The 16,263-nt window shown below is 38.1% G+C and overlaps 1 protein-coding gene across 8 annotated transcripts in view; it reads right to left on the reverse strand.

The window, feature by feature from the left end:
* Nucleotides 1–16,263, reverse strand: part of UNC79 (unc-79 homolog, NALCN channel complex subunit) — a 261,771-nt gene that overhangs the window by 49,029 nt on the left and 196,479 nt on the right. For all 8 annotated transcript variants that reach the window (XM_082451152.1, XM_082451149.1, XM_082451150.1 and 5 more), the window contains 6 exons: nt 15,004–15,042; nt 12,006–12,118; nt 11,832–11,917; nt 10,760–10,933; nt 7,109–7,177; nt 3,494–3,604 (listed from right to left, as the gene is read on the reverse strand). In XM_082451152.1, the coding sequence (XP_082307278.1) occupies nt 3,494–3,604; nt 7,109–7,177; nt 10,760–10,933; nt 11,832–11,917; nt 12,006–12,118; nt 15,004–15,042 (592 nt within the window). The remainder of the gene's footprint in view (nt 1–3,493; nt 3,605–7,108; nt 7,178–10,759; nt 10,934–11,831; nt 11,918–12,005; nt 12,119–15,003; nt 15,043–16,263) is intronic.

Raw genomic sequence — 16,263 nt, forward strand, 5'->3', positions numbered from 1 at the left:
TCATTCAGAGTATGTCTTTATAGTCTCTATCACATTGTTCTAATATTGGAAGTTCTTAGGGGGAATAATCTTGATTTTTGTTGACTATGCTAAAGTAGCTCATGGTGGATTATTTCTTCACGTTTTGTAATTTTAGATCATGATCTCATGTTCATCCAGATTTTAATTATGGGAATCCTGTTGGGCCTAGGTTGAAGGCATATCCCTCCAGAGAGGTTTGAGGATTGATTTTGAGCTTGTTTCTGCCAGACACTCCAATGCAATTACTTGCCCAGCACCAATTTATTTGACTTTTGGGGGTTCACAGAGCATGCAGGTATTACAAATTCAAATTCTAAACATGTTCAAAGATAGGCTCATGTTTACTAATTCTCAAGGGAAACTACAAATCTTTCAGTTCCCAGGCTCAGACAGAGCCCATTCTTTGTCACCTCCATATAAGAATATATCCTTTCCAAATCAAACTTTTCTCAAACATATAGCCTTTCAAGGGTTCTGGCTTTCTCCTGGGGACAACTCAGCTCCAACTCTCAGCCTGAAATAGTCCCAAGACTTCATTTCCTTTCTCTGTATGGGCTTTAAAACTCAAGTCACTAAGGAATATAACAAAAAAGAAACAGACTCACAGACATAGAGAACCAACTAGTGGTTACCAGTGGAGAAAGGGAAAGGGGTAGGGGACTAAGAGGTACAAACTATTGGGTATAAAATAAGCTACAAGGATATATTGTACAACACAGGGAATATAGCCAATTTTTATAATAACTATAAATGGAGTATAACCTTTAAAAATTGTGAATCACTATATTGTACACCTGGAACTTATATAATATTGTATATCAACCATACTTCAATTAAAAACAAAAAACTCAAGCTACTAAATTACCAAAACAATCAACTTCTCTACCCCAAGACTGCTACAATATCAGCTTATATGCTTACCACTCTGGTTCTCAATTCCCTTTTCATTTTTGCAACTTTCATTCTTATAAAATTTGCTATATATTTAAAATCATGTTTATTACATTTCATCCATCACTTCTAGCATTTTAAGTGGGAGAGTTTTCAAGTTATTGGGACTGCCCGATTGCCAAATAGTCTCCAAAGTTATTACCTTTCCATGTCTTTTCTTGGGCACATGAAAAGATGCTCAACATCACTAATTATTAGAGAAATGTAAATCAAAACTACAATGAGGTATCACCTCACACCGGTCAGAATGGCCATTATCAAAAAAATCTAGAAACAATAAATGCTGGAAAGGGTGTGGTGAAAAGGGAACCCTCTTGCACTGTTGGTGGGAATGTAAATTGATACAACCACTATGGAAAACAGTATGGAGGTTCCTTAAAAAACTAAAAATAGAACTACCCTATGACCCAGCAATCCCACTACTGGGCATATACCCTGAGAAAACCATAATTCAAAAAGAGACATGTACCACAATGTTCGCTGCAGCACTATTTACAATAGCCAGGACATGGAACCAACCTAAATGTCCATCGACAGATGAATGGATAAAGAAGATATGGCACATATATATAATGGAATATTACCCAGCCATAAAAAGAAATGAAATTGAGTTATTTGTAGTGAGGTGGATGGACCTAGAGTCTGTCATACAGAGTGAAGTAAGTCAGAAAGAGAAAAACAAATACTGTATGCTAATGCATATATATGGAATCTTAAAAAAAAAAATGGTACTGATGAACCTAGTTGCAGGGCAGGAATAAAGAGGTAGACATAGAAAATGGACTTGAGGACATGAGGTGGGAGGGCGAAGCTGGGGCGAAGTGAGAGTAGCACTGACGTATATATACTACGGAATATAAAATAGTTGGCTGGTGGGAAGCAGCAGCATAGCACAGGGAAATCGGCTCAGTGCTTTGCGATGACCTAGAGGGGTGGGATAGGGAGGGTGGGAGGGAGGCTCAAGAGGGAGGGGATATGGGGATATATGTGTGCATGTGGCTGATTCACTTTGTTGTACAGCAGAAACTAACACAGTATTGTGAAGCAGTTGAGGAGAAGCCTCAATTAGATACTGCTATTTCTTTAGCTATTTCTTCTAGTTTCTCATTATCTGTGAAAAAGGCGGGAATGCCCTAGATCAAAGCTTTCTACAACTAATAGTCATTTTGAGTCGCAGAATGAAGAAGGGTCGATGACAACCGGAAGAGAGAGGGCACTAAAGTTATGATAGATTATGAGGGGATATAATGCATAATGAATATTTAAAACCAAAAATATCTTGAATTCAAAATAGTGGAAGGTCCTCTGTAATCAATACTTATAGTACACAGCATAGAAAGTACAAACTCATTATGATTCCTCCTCTATAAAATATATAATCTAAACAAATCAAACATAAAGAAAATTAAGAAATAAAGTGACTTCTAAAAATAGAATATCTTTTCATTGTATTTGCTGCTGTGTCTTACAGATCTATTTTTTTAAGTGAAAAAAAGACAAAGAAGTTATTTTTCAGGAAGGATTTGAAAGAAGAAAAAAATACTGATTATTTTGGTAGTTAGAAAACATATTGTTCCAGGCAGAGTAATAAACAGTTTATAATCAGAAAGATTAAAGAGAAGGTTATCATGAAACACTTAACATGGTGGAATGGACACAAGACGGTAAGAAAGGAGACAAGGGTGTTTTAAATAGAATGAAACCTTGATAAAAATTAGATTTTTAGGAGAAATTAAAGGGCTTGTAGAAGTGGACAACGTGAATAAAGGAGTATTCTGAATGTTTAAGAGGGAACAACAGAAACAGAAACCCCACTGAAAATAAACTTGGAAAATTTGGAAATTGGAAAAGTAACATTTGCACATTGTTCTTAAGGACAGAAATGCTCTCAATTTGTCCCGCCTTCTGCTTTTCCATTAGGATAGTGTCTATCAGCACCAACAAGGCTGCTATATGCGCTGGGCAAGCAGTACTTTTCCACTTCCTCAGTAGTGGGGCAAGGGAAACTAAAGATAATGCAATAGAGAAACCATTATCAAAGCAAGATGACAAAAGATGAGATTACAGTCTCAGAGGCCAAGAACCCAGAACTGGGGAGACAGACAAATGATGAGAATTAAGGAGCTCTCCACAGGCTTTTACAAATGACAAGCTGATATTTTTCTACTTTGGGTATAAAATTGATAGGTACTGATGGCTTGCCCACTAATCATAGGATGGTGAACTTGAAAAGGACATTAGAGGTCATTTAGACCATTATCTCATTTCATTCAAAATACCTCTTCTCCTCTAAACCATATGACCCTCAGTTCTCCAAATTTGCATATTTAACGTATAGTTTATATATTTGTGTGTGCAAAGTGTTTCCTTCTAATGATTTTTATTAGACCTCAGTAGAATTACTCACTTTTAACTATACTGAGGCAAATTAACCTAAGAGGGATTTGATACTGATTAGAAAGAATATGATTCTGCCAGTTTTTTGTTTCCCAGGGACACATAAACACACATGCAACCTTACCTTAGTGAAAGCTCGGTAACATAAGCCACACACCTCCACGAGGTAGGCCAAAGTGAAGATGGCATTCTGAATTACAAAGCTGAGCAGTTTTGAAAATGGTTCCAACAAACTCTGCAATGAGATTGGGGCCAAAATAAAACCAAAATCAATTGCTGATTCTTTCATTAAAAAAAAGTACTAAAGTCTAATGATACCTTAACTAATGGGATCACTCTTTCTTAATTTCAAATCTGTTGCCGGGTGGCTACTGTAGCAACCCTGTTTGTCTAACAAGAACAGAACTGAATCTTCAATCAATGGCTCAAAGAGCATGACGTAATCATTTTATTGCTAAAAAATAATCCACTTTTTCCATGTGGCATCATTTATAAACCTACCTAACTCCAATCTTATCCTCATACGCACCCCCAGCAATCAAGACTCTGTGAGGTTTGCTTTAGGATCTCCCACTCTATTTCTCTGAGTCTTTAGGCATGTGTGAGTTCATCAGACACAGCTCCTCTAGAAGCCTGTCATCTCAGTTAAGTAGCACAAACCACCCTTGCACGTAAGTACCAAAGCACTATTAGCTTAGATAAGACACATCAGGACCCAGCTTCCTGCCAGTGTTTACCAGGAAGGCTGTCAGTTTTGGTTTCCCCATCTGAATCCCACCCATAAAAGGTCAGTTTTAGATCCTTATGCTTTCTTAAGTCATTTAGAGACATTTATTGAGCACCTACTAAGTATCAGGCAGAGTTACACGCTTTTGTATCATTTATCTCATTTAAATTTCTTATAACAATCCTGGGGAGACAGTATATTATAATAATTAATGACACAAGCTCTAGAATTTCACACCAGTGTTTGCAAACTTGAGCTCTCTGTGACCTTGAATAAGTGATTTAACCTCTCTGGACTTAATTCTCTTCCCTGTAAAATGAGGATAATAATGACCTCCATCTCAATAGTGTTGTGAGAATTAAAGAAGATAATGTATGTAAAGCACTTGGCAATAGTAAGCCTTCCATCACTGTTAGTTATGAACTGCACCATAACTCTGAAGCTTTAATATCCCCATTCTTCAGCTGAGGCAGCTAAGTAGGCAAGTAACTTGCCTAAGGCCATACAGCCATTGAATGGAATTCAAACTCAAATTCCAGGGCAATTTTCCAGAGGGAGAATTGCTCTGTAGGGAAGACAGGATTTTAATTGGGCTCCAAAAGACTTCGATGCTGTGATTTCCACTACTTCTCAACCTCTATGGTCCTAACTATCTGGATTATGAAAGTAACACATGCTCAGTGTGCAAACGCAGGATCTGTAGCAAAGTACAGATAAGGAAATAAAAGTCATCCACATTCCCATCACCCAGTGATAACATTTTGATATATTTCTCTTCTTCATCACACACCAGTTTACTCAGTTGAAATCTTACACGTATATATAACACTACATTTTGTTAAGATAATAACGTACGAAATTTCCAATGCTATTTAATTCTTCATAAAGATCCATTTTAATGGCCACAAGAGTCAGATTTTATTATATAGAACATCTCAATAAATATGTTTTTGCATGAAATTTGCATTTTCTTCCTTAGAATAGATTCCCAGAAAAACAATGACTAAATCAAAGAATATGTGCATTTTTGAGGTCCTTTTTCCTTACGGATACAAAAATGAATTCATTACGTGTTAGCTGCCTCTGAGGATAGGAATTATGTTTGTTATTTGTATTACCCGCGAAACCATGTAGTGCTTTCCATACAGAAAATCTTAGAGACACTCTTTGAAACAGTACTATTGATTCAGTATTGTTTGCTTTGTATAAATGTTGTTGCCTTAAAACACTAATAATGAATGAACAGGGATAGGGATAGGAATATGTCTCTGGTTGATATACAACCTTATTGGTCAAAAAAAGAAACCTGAATTCAGACCTATATAGAAACTTGCTCTTTTATCTAGCAAAGCAGCGTGGTGATGGGGCAATACGGTACAACAGACAAATAAAAAAGCTTGAAATCAAAGGACCTAGATTCAAGTCTCAGATCTTCTAGTAACCAGCTACGTGACCTTGGCCAGGACACTTCATCTCTCTGAGCCTGTTTCCTTATCTGTAAATGAGCAGACTAAACCAAATGATCTCTATGCAATTTTCCAGCATAAACCATAAGCCTATGCAAGCACAGTCAAGGTAAAAAGTTACAGGGGATGTGCCTTCTTGGTATATTAACTAGTAGCTACAAGCCATTGCAATACAAACTATTGCACTATTGCATATAATGCAGCCTGGGAATGTAGCCAGGAATACAAAAGTAAATGAGACACAGTGCTGGACTTCATAAAGCTCACAGGCTCACTGGGGAGACTTCAGTATAATATAACTGCTCATATAGAGAGCTCTGTCAGGTATTGTGGGATCTGATATAGGAGGAAGTTGCTACAGAAAATGTGAGCTTTTTTAAAATTGGATTGGAATTCAGATTCTCATCTTGAAGAATGAGAAGGAGTTCACTCAGCAGCAAGGGTATAAAGCATTTCAGGCAAAGGAAATGGTCTAAGCAAAGGCAAGGAAGTATGAAATTAAATAAGATTATAAATGTACAGCAATTAGCACAATGTCTGCCATATGGTAAGTGCTCAACAAACAGTGGTTATTGTTTCGATGATGATAATGATGATGATTCTGAAAGTACGCAGGAAGCACAGGGATGGGACAAGTAGCCAGAGACTAACTAGGAAAGGTAGGCTTGCAAGTTAATGAAGTACCTTCTTGTATGCTCCATTAAGGGATTTGGACATTATCTTAAAAGAAGTGAGAAGTTATCAAAGATTTTAAACAAGGAAGCAGTGCGATGAGATCTGTGTTTGGAAGGATCATCTAGCTCATAGTACTGAGGATGAACTGGTGGACATGGCCCAGGACTAAGAGTTCATAGTACTGAGGATAAACTGGTGGACATGGCCCAGGACTAAGAGTTCATAGTACTGAGGATGAACTGGTGGACATGGCCCAGGACTAAAAGGACCAACGATACTGTAATCTATTAGAGTTCTTCATACTAGGCACTTTCAAAAGGTTGAAAGTGGCAACTAGAGATTATCATACCAAGTGAAATAAGTCAGAAAGAGAAAGACAAATACCATATGATATCACTTATATGTGGAATCTAAAATATGACAGTGAATCTATCTATGAAACAGAAACAGAACCAGGGACATAGAGAATAGACTGTTGGTTGCCAAGGGGTGGGTGGTGGGAGAGAGATGGATTGGGAGTTTGGGATTGGCAGATGATAACTGGTATATCTAGAATGGATAAACAACAAGGTCCTACTGTATAGCCCAGAGAACTATATTCAATAGGCTGTGATAAACCAAAATGGAAAATAATATGAAAAAGAATGTATATATATGTATAACTGAGTCACTTTGCTGTACAGCAATAATTAACACAACATTGTAATTCAACTATACTTCACTAAAAAATAAATTTAAAAAAAAAGGTTGAAAGTGAAGCATTCAGTATGTGATAACTATTTCTTCACTATTGCTTGCTATATGCCTGTCTTTTTAGGTTAAAAAAATAACCAAATAACCAATTGGTTATGTTTTTCTAAAACATACATACCCTTGTGGCATTGGTAGAGGGTATCTTCAAGAGGCAGATCATAATTCTCAAACTGGAATCTAAAGAACACTATGAACAAATACAAAAAAAGTAAAAGTCAGTACTCTTCTTAACATATCTTTTGCTTCAAATATTTCCTCTAAGCATTTATTTTAGGAAAAAAAAATCTGAAATATAGCTGCCTCCTTACAGTTTCCCATGCCATATATTCATGTTGAAAAAATAATAATTCTTAGCTTTAAAATTTTAATTAAACCATTAATTAAACAGTGTTAAACAGTTAAATAATATTAATTGATATTAAATGTGCCCAATCCTAAAGAGGTCTATTAATTTGTGAAAGGCCATGTTGAAAAAAAAAAACCTACTTAGATCAATTTAAAACCATTAGGCTTATTAGTCCAAATAAAGAACGTTTCATCTGTCATTTCTCTGCTACAAAAAGATATAACAATAACCTAAGAAAAAGCAGTAAAATTCCTACAAGAGAAAATCATGCCTCACAAATCAAGTAGCATATTTTGGCACAATTCCACATCAAAATGTACTTTTTAAATAATGTGTACTGGGTTCGGGGGAAAATGTTATAGCAAGAATAAGCAATGATATTATTTAACATTGTTAAATATATGAAAATAGCAGGTTACAGTGAAATCTCTGCAGCTGTGTACAATATGAACCTCTTTAAGAGAGTACAAACGAAGCCAGTGTTTCTCCAAGTATGACCCCTGGACCAGCAGCACCTCTATTACCTGGAAACTAGTTGGAATGCAAATCCTCAGGTCGCACCCCTACTGAACCAGAAGTTCTCAGAGTAAGGCCCAGGAGTCAGATTTTTAGCAAGTCCTTCAGGGACACTGACACACACTGATGTTTGAAATCCACTTCTCTACATTGATGAGAACAAACTACAGAAGGTCTTTCAATGGCTTAATATTTTCCCCAGAGATTAAATACACAGCATAGGATGATCAGAGGCAGTGCCCAGACAAAATCCAGCAGGGCAAGTTTTCAGGTAAATTCTGAAAGCATTTCACAAGTATCAATACCTTCTAAGGGAACCATTGGTCTATTTAATCTGCTCAATACCCATAGGAGTTGATGTGACATTTACATTACTTTAAACCAGGGGCTGAAAACCGGCTGCTCATCAGGTCCCCACAGTGACCTATGAAGGAAGTCAGGAAATATCTTAGAAAACATGGGGAGATGAGGACTGCATTCTCAAATAACAATTGGCTGGAGTGGAGGAGCAGCTGACCCCATTAGAAAGGACTGGTGCTTTCCAGTTCTCAAGGGTCTCCATTCTCCTTCTTATCTCACTCCGGTCCACTCATTAACCTTGCAGTCAGGGTCCCTTTGGACAGGACTGATTGTTACAAATCAGGTTTACTAATTGTTTCCAGCTGGCAATGCTTCCAACTAGTCCATGTTCAAGTTAAATATTTTCATTATAGCACCGCCCTACAGGCATTTGAATTTGCCATGCCTGCCCCACCCCTTCTCTAAAAGTGTGTAGCTCCTAAGCAATGAATGGCCCTGAATGGCTCTCTGCTCCTAGGGAGGGTCCATGTGGTCGTGTTAAAATGCATGCACTTCAATATTTTGGTACATGACTCTTTTTGAATTATGGTTTTCTCAGGGTATATGCCCAGTAGTGGAATTGCTGGGTCGTATGGTAGTTCTATTTTTATTTTTTTAAGGAACGTCCATACTGTTCTCCATAGTGGCTGTATCAATTTACATTCCCACCAACAGTGCAAGAGGGTTCCCTTTTCTCCACACCCTCTCCAGCATTTACTGTTTGTAGATTTTTTGAGGATGGCCATTCTGACCGGTGTGAGATGATATCTCATTGTAGTTTTGATATGCATTTCTCTAATGATTAATGATGTTGAGCATTCTTTCATGTGTCTGTTGGCAATCTGTATGTCTTCTTTGGAGAAATGTCTATTTAGGTCTTCTGCCCATTTTTTGGATTGGGTTGTTTGTTTTTTTAATGTTGAGCTGCATAAGCTGCTTGTAAATTTTGGAGATTAATCCTTTGTCAGTTGCTTCATGGACTTGAGGATACGGGGAAGGGGAAGGGTAAGCTGGGACAAAGTGAGAGAGTGGCATGGACATATATACACTACCAAACGTAAAATAGATAGCTAGTGGGAAGCAGCCACATAGCACAGGGAGATCAGCTTGGAGCTTTGTGACCACCTAGAGGGGTGGGATAGGGAGAGTGGGAGGGAGGGAGATGCAAGAGGGAAGAGATATGGGGACATATGTATATGTATAACTGATTCACTTTGTTATAAAGCAGAAACTAACACACAATTGTAAAGCAATTATACTCCAATAAAGATGTTTTTTAAAAAATGCAGGCACTTGATTTCCTAAGTGTATATGTACAATAGCTATGTACATGTATAGTTTCAAAGTACCAATTCTCTTTGCTTGGATTTATTCAACTACTCTAGATTTCTGGATAGACAAGAATCACAGGATGTGAGAGATGGCAAAGATCTCAGTATTCCTGCTTCTTACAGTAATTTCAAACTCAAAGAAACCAGCATACACCAAGGTAAGGGTCCCTGAATTATCATCCTTACAGACCTTATTTGGGGGTCGCATTTTCCAAATTTGCCAATTTGGGAAAAGGTATTATCAGAGGTGGTTGGTCTTTTTAAAACATTTTACATATATGTAATATTCATTTCAGAAGTAGTGCTGCCAACGTGTAACTTCACTTGTCAGATCCAGTTTTGCTGCAAGTTGAATATTTTTATCTGTGACCTGGATAAAGCACAAAAAGCTTGTGGAACCAATGAGGTTCAAAGACACAGCAATGGCCACTACCAGCTACCTCCTTTCTCCCTGCTATAGAGACCTGAATGCCTCTAATTCACCTTTGTTCTAGAAGGACTCTAGGAGTCTGCTAGTAAAAGGACACTGGATTGGGAGTCAAAAGACTTGAGTTCTAAACTTTACACTGCCACTATCTCTCTGAATTTGCAGTTCTCCATCTGGAAAATGGGAGCATTGGAAAGGATGGTTTTTATAGGTCTCTTCCAGTTTTGACAGTATAGGATTCTGTTTTTGCATTTAATGGGCTCATATTGAAAATGTTCCTTAGGCTACCAGATTTCTAGCTAGGTAATTTTGTGTGTATTCTTGGAGGGTGGTATGGCATTGGGCAGGGGGTGAGGGAGTAGGGGGAGGAGGGGTAAAGCTGTCAAATAGAAATATCATCTTGGTCTTTCAAGTACTTTATTCACACACACAAAAGCAATCACTTCCCTTAAGATAATGCTCTAAAATTGAAGCCTTACATTATATGTCTGGTCTCCTTTTAGATGAAACTATTAAGTTTTTATTTAATATCCTTTTGAGAACAATTTCTAGATAAACACAATCTACTAACCTCTTCCTGAACTTTTTTATTTTTTACTCAACTGGAAACATGAAATCACTAAGTCAAAATGTCCACTGCATATTACTGTCATTCTGTAACATTTGAAGAGAAAACCTAAATAACAATCTCTACTCTGTGGCTAACAGAGACTCCTTATAGCCCTTTATGAAACATTAAATCACCCAAGACCCAGATGATCTGCAAACAGTAAGGAAGTAATTTAAAATGAAATCCTGGGTTCAGCTTACCTTCAGAGGCAAAACACAAGGCAGCTTGGCAAAAAAAGTCTGAAACTGGTTGCTGATGATTGTCCAGAGGCTACTAGGAGAATCCATGGGCAAAGCTTCCATGAAGGTAGCAATGTTTTCCAAACAGCGTATCATAGCACCCCCTGCTGGTAAATTCTTTTTGTTATTTAGACCCTAAAAACACAAAGCATAGGCAATCAACTGCTGAAACAGTGTGGGAATTCATACAGCTATTTGGTGAAGATCAGTTTTTAAAAATCATATATTCACACTATAAACATGTGTCGTGTGCCTGCTATAAAGGCTAATCATTGTAACCAGCAGGAGTACAGGGAAAAATTGACGAATCCACACCAAGTTAGGGGGGAAAATTGTGATCTCTGACTCAGTGAGAAAGGGTGAAATGTGAGCAGGAAATTAGAAACACCTTTTAAGGATCTACAATTGGTGTGGTTAGGTGTTAAGAAACGCAGTGAATGATGCTTGTTGGAAACTCCACCGGCCAAAGACTGAGGATGACTACTATAGCAACAGCAAAGTCCCCACGGCAATCTGTCGACCCTCCAAGCTAACTGAAAAAAGCTAATAAGCAGAGGACAGGAGACAGACTCCAAGTAAAGCGATACAGCGAATAAGCCGTGGAGGTGAGAAGTGGCTTCAAGTCTCATGATACAGAAAATAAGCAGACCTCGAACCCAGATCTCGTGATACAACAAACAAACGGTGAAGCTGAAATCTGAATCCAAGTCTCGGGATACAATGCACATGGATCTACGCACCACCCATTTTGAAAGCTGGAGAGTTTTGTGGAGGTGAGTGCACCACGCCTGGCATTCGCCTCTTAGTGAAGGGGTCCAGAAGCTTCAAGTAAATTGTAAGTCCACACTAAACAGCAGTGTCCAACTGACACTATTCTACGTGTTGGCAATTTTCATTTTTTTAATGTTTTAATTTTAAATTACTTAAAATTTAATTTGACATTTAAAATTTAATACTTAAATTAAATGACTTTGAATTTCTCCCTCAGCAGTGATTTCGGCAGGGGCTCAGAGTGCCGAGAAAGCAAACCTACCTCCAAGAGCTGACTGAGGACGGCAACAGAGCTCAGCTCATTGAAGTCCATCAGAGACGTGGCCAAGGTCCGTAAAAAAGTCCCATCTGGAAAGACAACAATCAGATTTAGTAGCGTTTGGGTTTCAGCGACTAGCCACGTCTGTGGTGTCTGGATTCCCCACGGATGAATTACCTTTGATAGTGCTCTGGAACAGCTGCGGGAAGATGCCATTGGGAGCCAGCTGATGGAAGATACAGCGCAGGAACTGCTTGGCCACCCCCGCTGCATTGCCGGGGACCATCATGCTGGCGTTGACCAGGGAGAGAAAACACAAGGAATCTTGGAGCAACCAGCATGAGTTCAGGTATTTATTTACTTACTTATTCACATACACATCAGTCCTCTTACGGAATATCCCACTGTCATTTTCATTAGTAAGATGAAATATTCTAGTCACATGGAATCCCTGTTAACGATACATTTTTAGAAAGAGGGAACCAGGTAATGCCAGAGTTGGTCTCAGACTAATTCCAGCCACCCCACTGTACAGATGAGGGTTCCCAGGCCAGAGAGAAAAGGTGACCTACAGAGGCTACAAGTCCAGAGAATGGCAGAGTCAGGACTAGAATCCAGGATGGGGATTATCAGCAAGATCCTCTCAGAAAGTGTCCTTGGCTGAGAGAGAGAGGCAGCCCCTCTGAGGGAAAATGCAGGGAGGGAGATGTTCATTCCTCCTGGAAGATCTGGGACGTTTTCTTGGGGCATCTGAGCTGGTACTTGTAAAAAGGTTAGGACTTTGATATGTGCAGTTTTCCCCTTTACCGTCTGCACTACCACTGCATGTCAAAACAGGGAGCCAAGAGATGATTATTTGGCCTTTCCCCTTAGACCAAAGTATCAGAAAGGATGTTCCCAGAGGTGATTGTAGCTGAGTTGCTGAAAAGAAGAAGGAGGAAATCAAAGAGCCCAACTGGAAAACTAGTAAAAAATCCATCTTACCTAATTGTTTCTTTCTGCCTTGTCTACCCTGATATGCTGGCTCAAACTTATAGGTCAAAAATGTTCTTCAGGAAGAAATGACACCAAACCCTCACAAACTCTTTCGAAAATTAGAAAAGGAGGGAACCCTTCCCGGTTTATTTTATGAGGCCCTAAAACTAAAATCAGATAAAGCATTACAAATAAAACAAAACAAAAACCAAGAAGGAACAAAATGAAAAGAAAAAGGACAGACCAATAGTCCTCATGGACATTGACTCCAACTGTAGATAAAAAGGATGATTGACGATGACCAAGTAGAGTTTATCCCAGGAATGTAAGAATGACTTAATATTCAAAACCCAATCAATGCAATTCAATATCTTAAAGAATAAAGGGCAAAAACCATAGTTATTTCAATAGATAACAGAAAGTGCATTTGATAAAATTCAACATGCATTCATGACAAAAAACTCTCAGCGAACTAGAAATAGAAGGAACTATCCTCAGTCTGGTAAAGGGCACCTATGAAAACCTATAGCGAACATACTTAATGGTGAGATATTAAATGATTTTCTTGTAAGAGCAAGAACAAGGCAAGGGTGCTCATTCACATCTTTAGTATTATACTGGAGGTCCTAGCCAATGCAATAGGGTAACAAAAAAGTAAAAGGCATAAAACTCAGAAAGAGGTAAAACTGTCACTATTCACAGATGATATGACTTTTTACATACAATTGCCTTTACATTCTAAGGAATCTAAAAAACAGCTACTACAACTAATAAGTTAATTTAGTTTATTACATTACAGTATTAATACAAAAAATGGTATATTTGTATATCAGCAGCAAAAAGTTAGAAAACAAAAATTTTTTTAATTTCATTTACATTGGCATTAAAAAACCAAAATTCCTGGGAATAAATTTAACAAAAGCTATGCAAGATCCCTACAATGAAAACCATAAAACATTGCTGAGAGAAACAAAGACCAAATGAAATGACAATAGACACCATGTTTATTAACTGAAAGACTCAATATTTTTATGATATCATTTATCCCCAACCTGACTTAGAGTCTGAATACAATCCTAGGAGGCTTCCCCCCCAGATTGAGAAGCTTATTCTAAAATTTATGTGGAAATGTAAAGAATCTAGAATTTCCAAATCAACCTTCTTTGAAAGGATGACCAAAGTTGGAGAATTCACAATGACTTCAAGACTTACTATACGGCTACAGCAATCAAGACAGTGTGGTGCCAGCACAAGGATCAACATACAGATCAGTGAAACAGGATAGAGAGCCTAGAAATAGACTGAACCTAATACGGTTATTTGATTTTAACAGACACCAAAGTGATCCAATGGGGAAAGGGAAAGTCTTTTTTTTTTTTTTAATGGTGCTGAAATAACTAAGGTATTCACATGGATAAAATGGAACTTCAACCCCTACCTCACACCATACATAAAAATTAATTTGAGATGGACCATGTAAATGTTAAATATAAATGCTAAAACCATAAAACTTCTATTGGGAGACATTGGAAAATATATTCTTGACTTAAGGATAGGCAAAGGTTCCTTAGACAAACAATAAGAAGGAATAATCGTAAGTTGTTTTAATATTTTAAAACATTAGACTTCATCTAAATTAAAAACTTCTCATCAGAGCTTCCCTGGTGGCCCAGTGGTTAAGAATCCGCCTGCCAATGCAGGGGACATGGGTTCGAGCCCTGGTCCGGGACCACATGCCACGGAGCAACTAAGCCCGTGGGCTGCAACTACTGAGTGTGCGCTCTAGAGCCCGTAAGCCACAACTACTGAGCCCGCGTGCCACAACTACTGAAGCCTGTGCGCCTAGAGCCCATGCTCCGCAACAAGAGAAGCCACCACAATAAGAAGCCCACGCACCGCAACGAAGAGTAGCCCCCGCTCACTGCAACTAGAGAAAACCCGAGCGCAGCAACGAAGACCCAACACAGCCAAATAAATAAATAAATTTATTAAAAAAAAAAAAAAGTATTTGTTGACTGAAATGAGTGAATGCAGGATTGAATAAATGAAGGTGTGAACAGAAAATGAACGAGTGCCCTCTGGAGCTGCAACTGAACCTAACCATATTCCTCCTGTGGTAAACGCTCTGGTGTTTTAGAAATGGATGAACATGCTCAGGGGACAAAAAGAAAGTGAGATTGAGCTCATTTTAGGACCTTACCTTTCTGCCTGATTAGAAAAAGTTGTGCTGGATGCCAATCTAGGAAATAAAGTAAACAGAGTCACATGAGTATCTTAGGTTTTCATGATGAAATGCATGAGTACTGTATGCCGCATTGCAGCTCCCATTTAGATGGGGGACATGTAAAACCATTGACAATTCCCTTGACCAGGGACAGAGGATCCACTCAGGGGTCAATCTCCAGGGTTCAATTTAATCTAGTTTCTGAAATCTGCTTTCTGCATCAAATCAGATATTTCCATGGAGATGCATACAGTTGAGTTGGTTGAATAGCACCCAGTCAATCTACAAACATGTCCTTTGCAGCCAGGTTAGACAGATAACAGAACAGTATTTGACCCAGTCCATCCCCATATTAACTCAACTCAAAATTTATTTCTTTGTATACAACCTCTGAAACCTCACTGCAGACAAACCACAAACTGGAAAAGCCTCTGTAAGATAGCAAAATAGGTAATGGATATTTGTCAGCTAATTGTTGGGATGAAATGACATACTGAAAAGAGAAATGTATTAGGTTAAGTAATCAATATATAACACGTAATTTTTGAAAAATATAATTATATGGTTCTATATGCATGGACATATTCTAGATGTATAGAAAGAAAAAGAATGTAATAAATTCGTGGGTTTAGAAAAACATGTCTTGATCAGTGAGATATTGAAGAAACAAACAAGGAGAATGCTAAAAATTTATTTACTTAAGACCACAACAGTGAATCGAGTCAAGAATGCATTTGGACAGGAATAGAGGGTCCAGCACCAGTAACACCAGACATCATTCCCAGTTGCTTTGGTTATGGTCTCTCTCATACTAATGACACTACAATGAATAGATAAGCATTGGCAAATGAAATAAACAGTAATTAAGGGTGCAGCCAATGTGATCTTGAAGGCCGCATCTAGAAAAATGGGTGGGTAAATTTTAAGAGACATCTAAGTAGAGAGCAAAATATGAAATCATATGAAAAGGCTTGGGTGATAAATGAAAGGGATGTGCTGAACTTACTCTTAGAACACGCTGGGAATAGTTCCTGTGGGACTAGATAAACTTAAGTGCTCATAAATCCACATTGCCTCACCTGGAATTGAGGTATGCAAGGAAACCCTGAATCAGGTGACTACTGAATCTGCTTTCTTGGTAGGTTTGGTTGCTAAGAATTGGGCAGCTTGCTTTAATGCTCTCCCTGTCTCTTGCTAGTCTGCCCAAAGGAGGTACAGATTTAACGATTTTTATAT

Source organism: Balaenoptera physalus (genome assembly GCF_965194825.1).
Source record: "Balaenoptera physalus genome assembly, chromosome: 2".
Taxonomy (NCBI): Eukaryota; Metazoa; Chordata; class Mammalia; order Artiodactyla; family Balaenopteridae; genus Balaenoptera; species Balaenoptera physalus.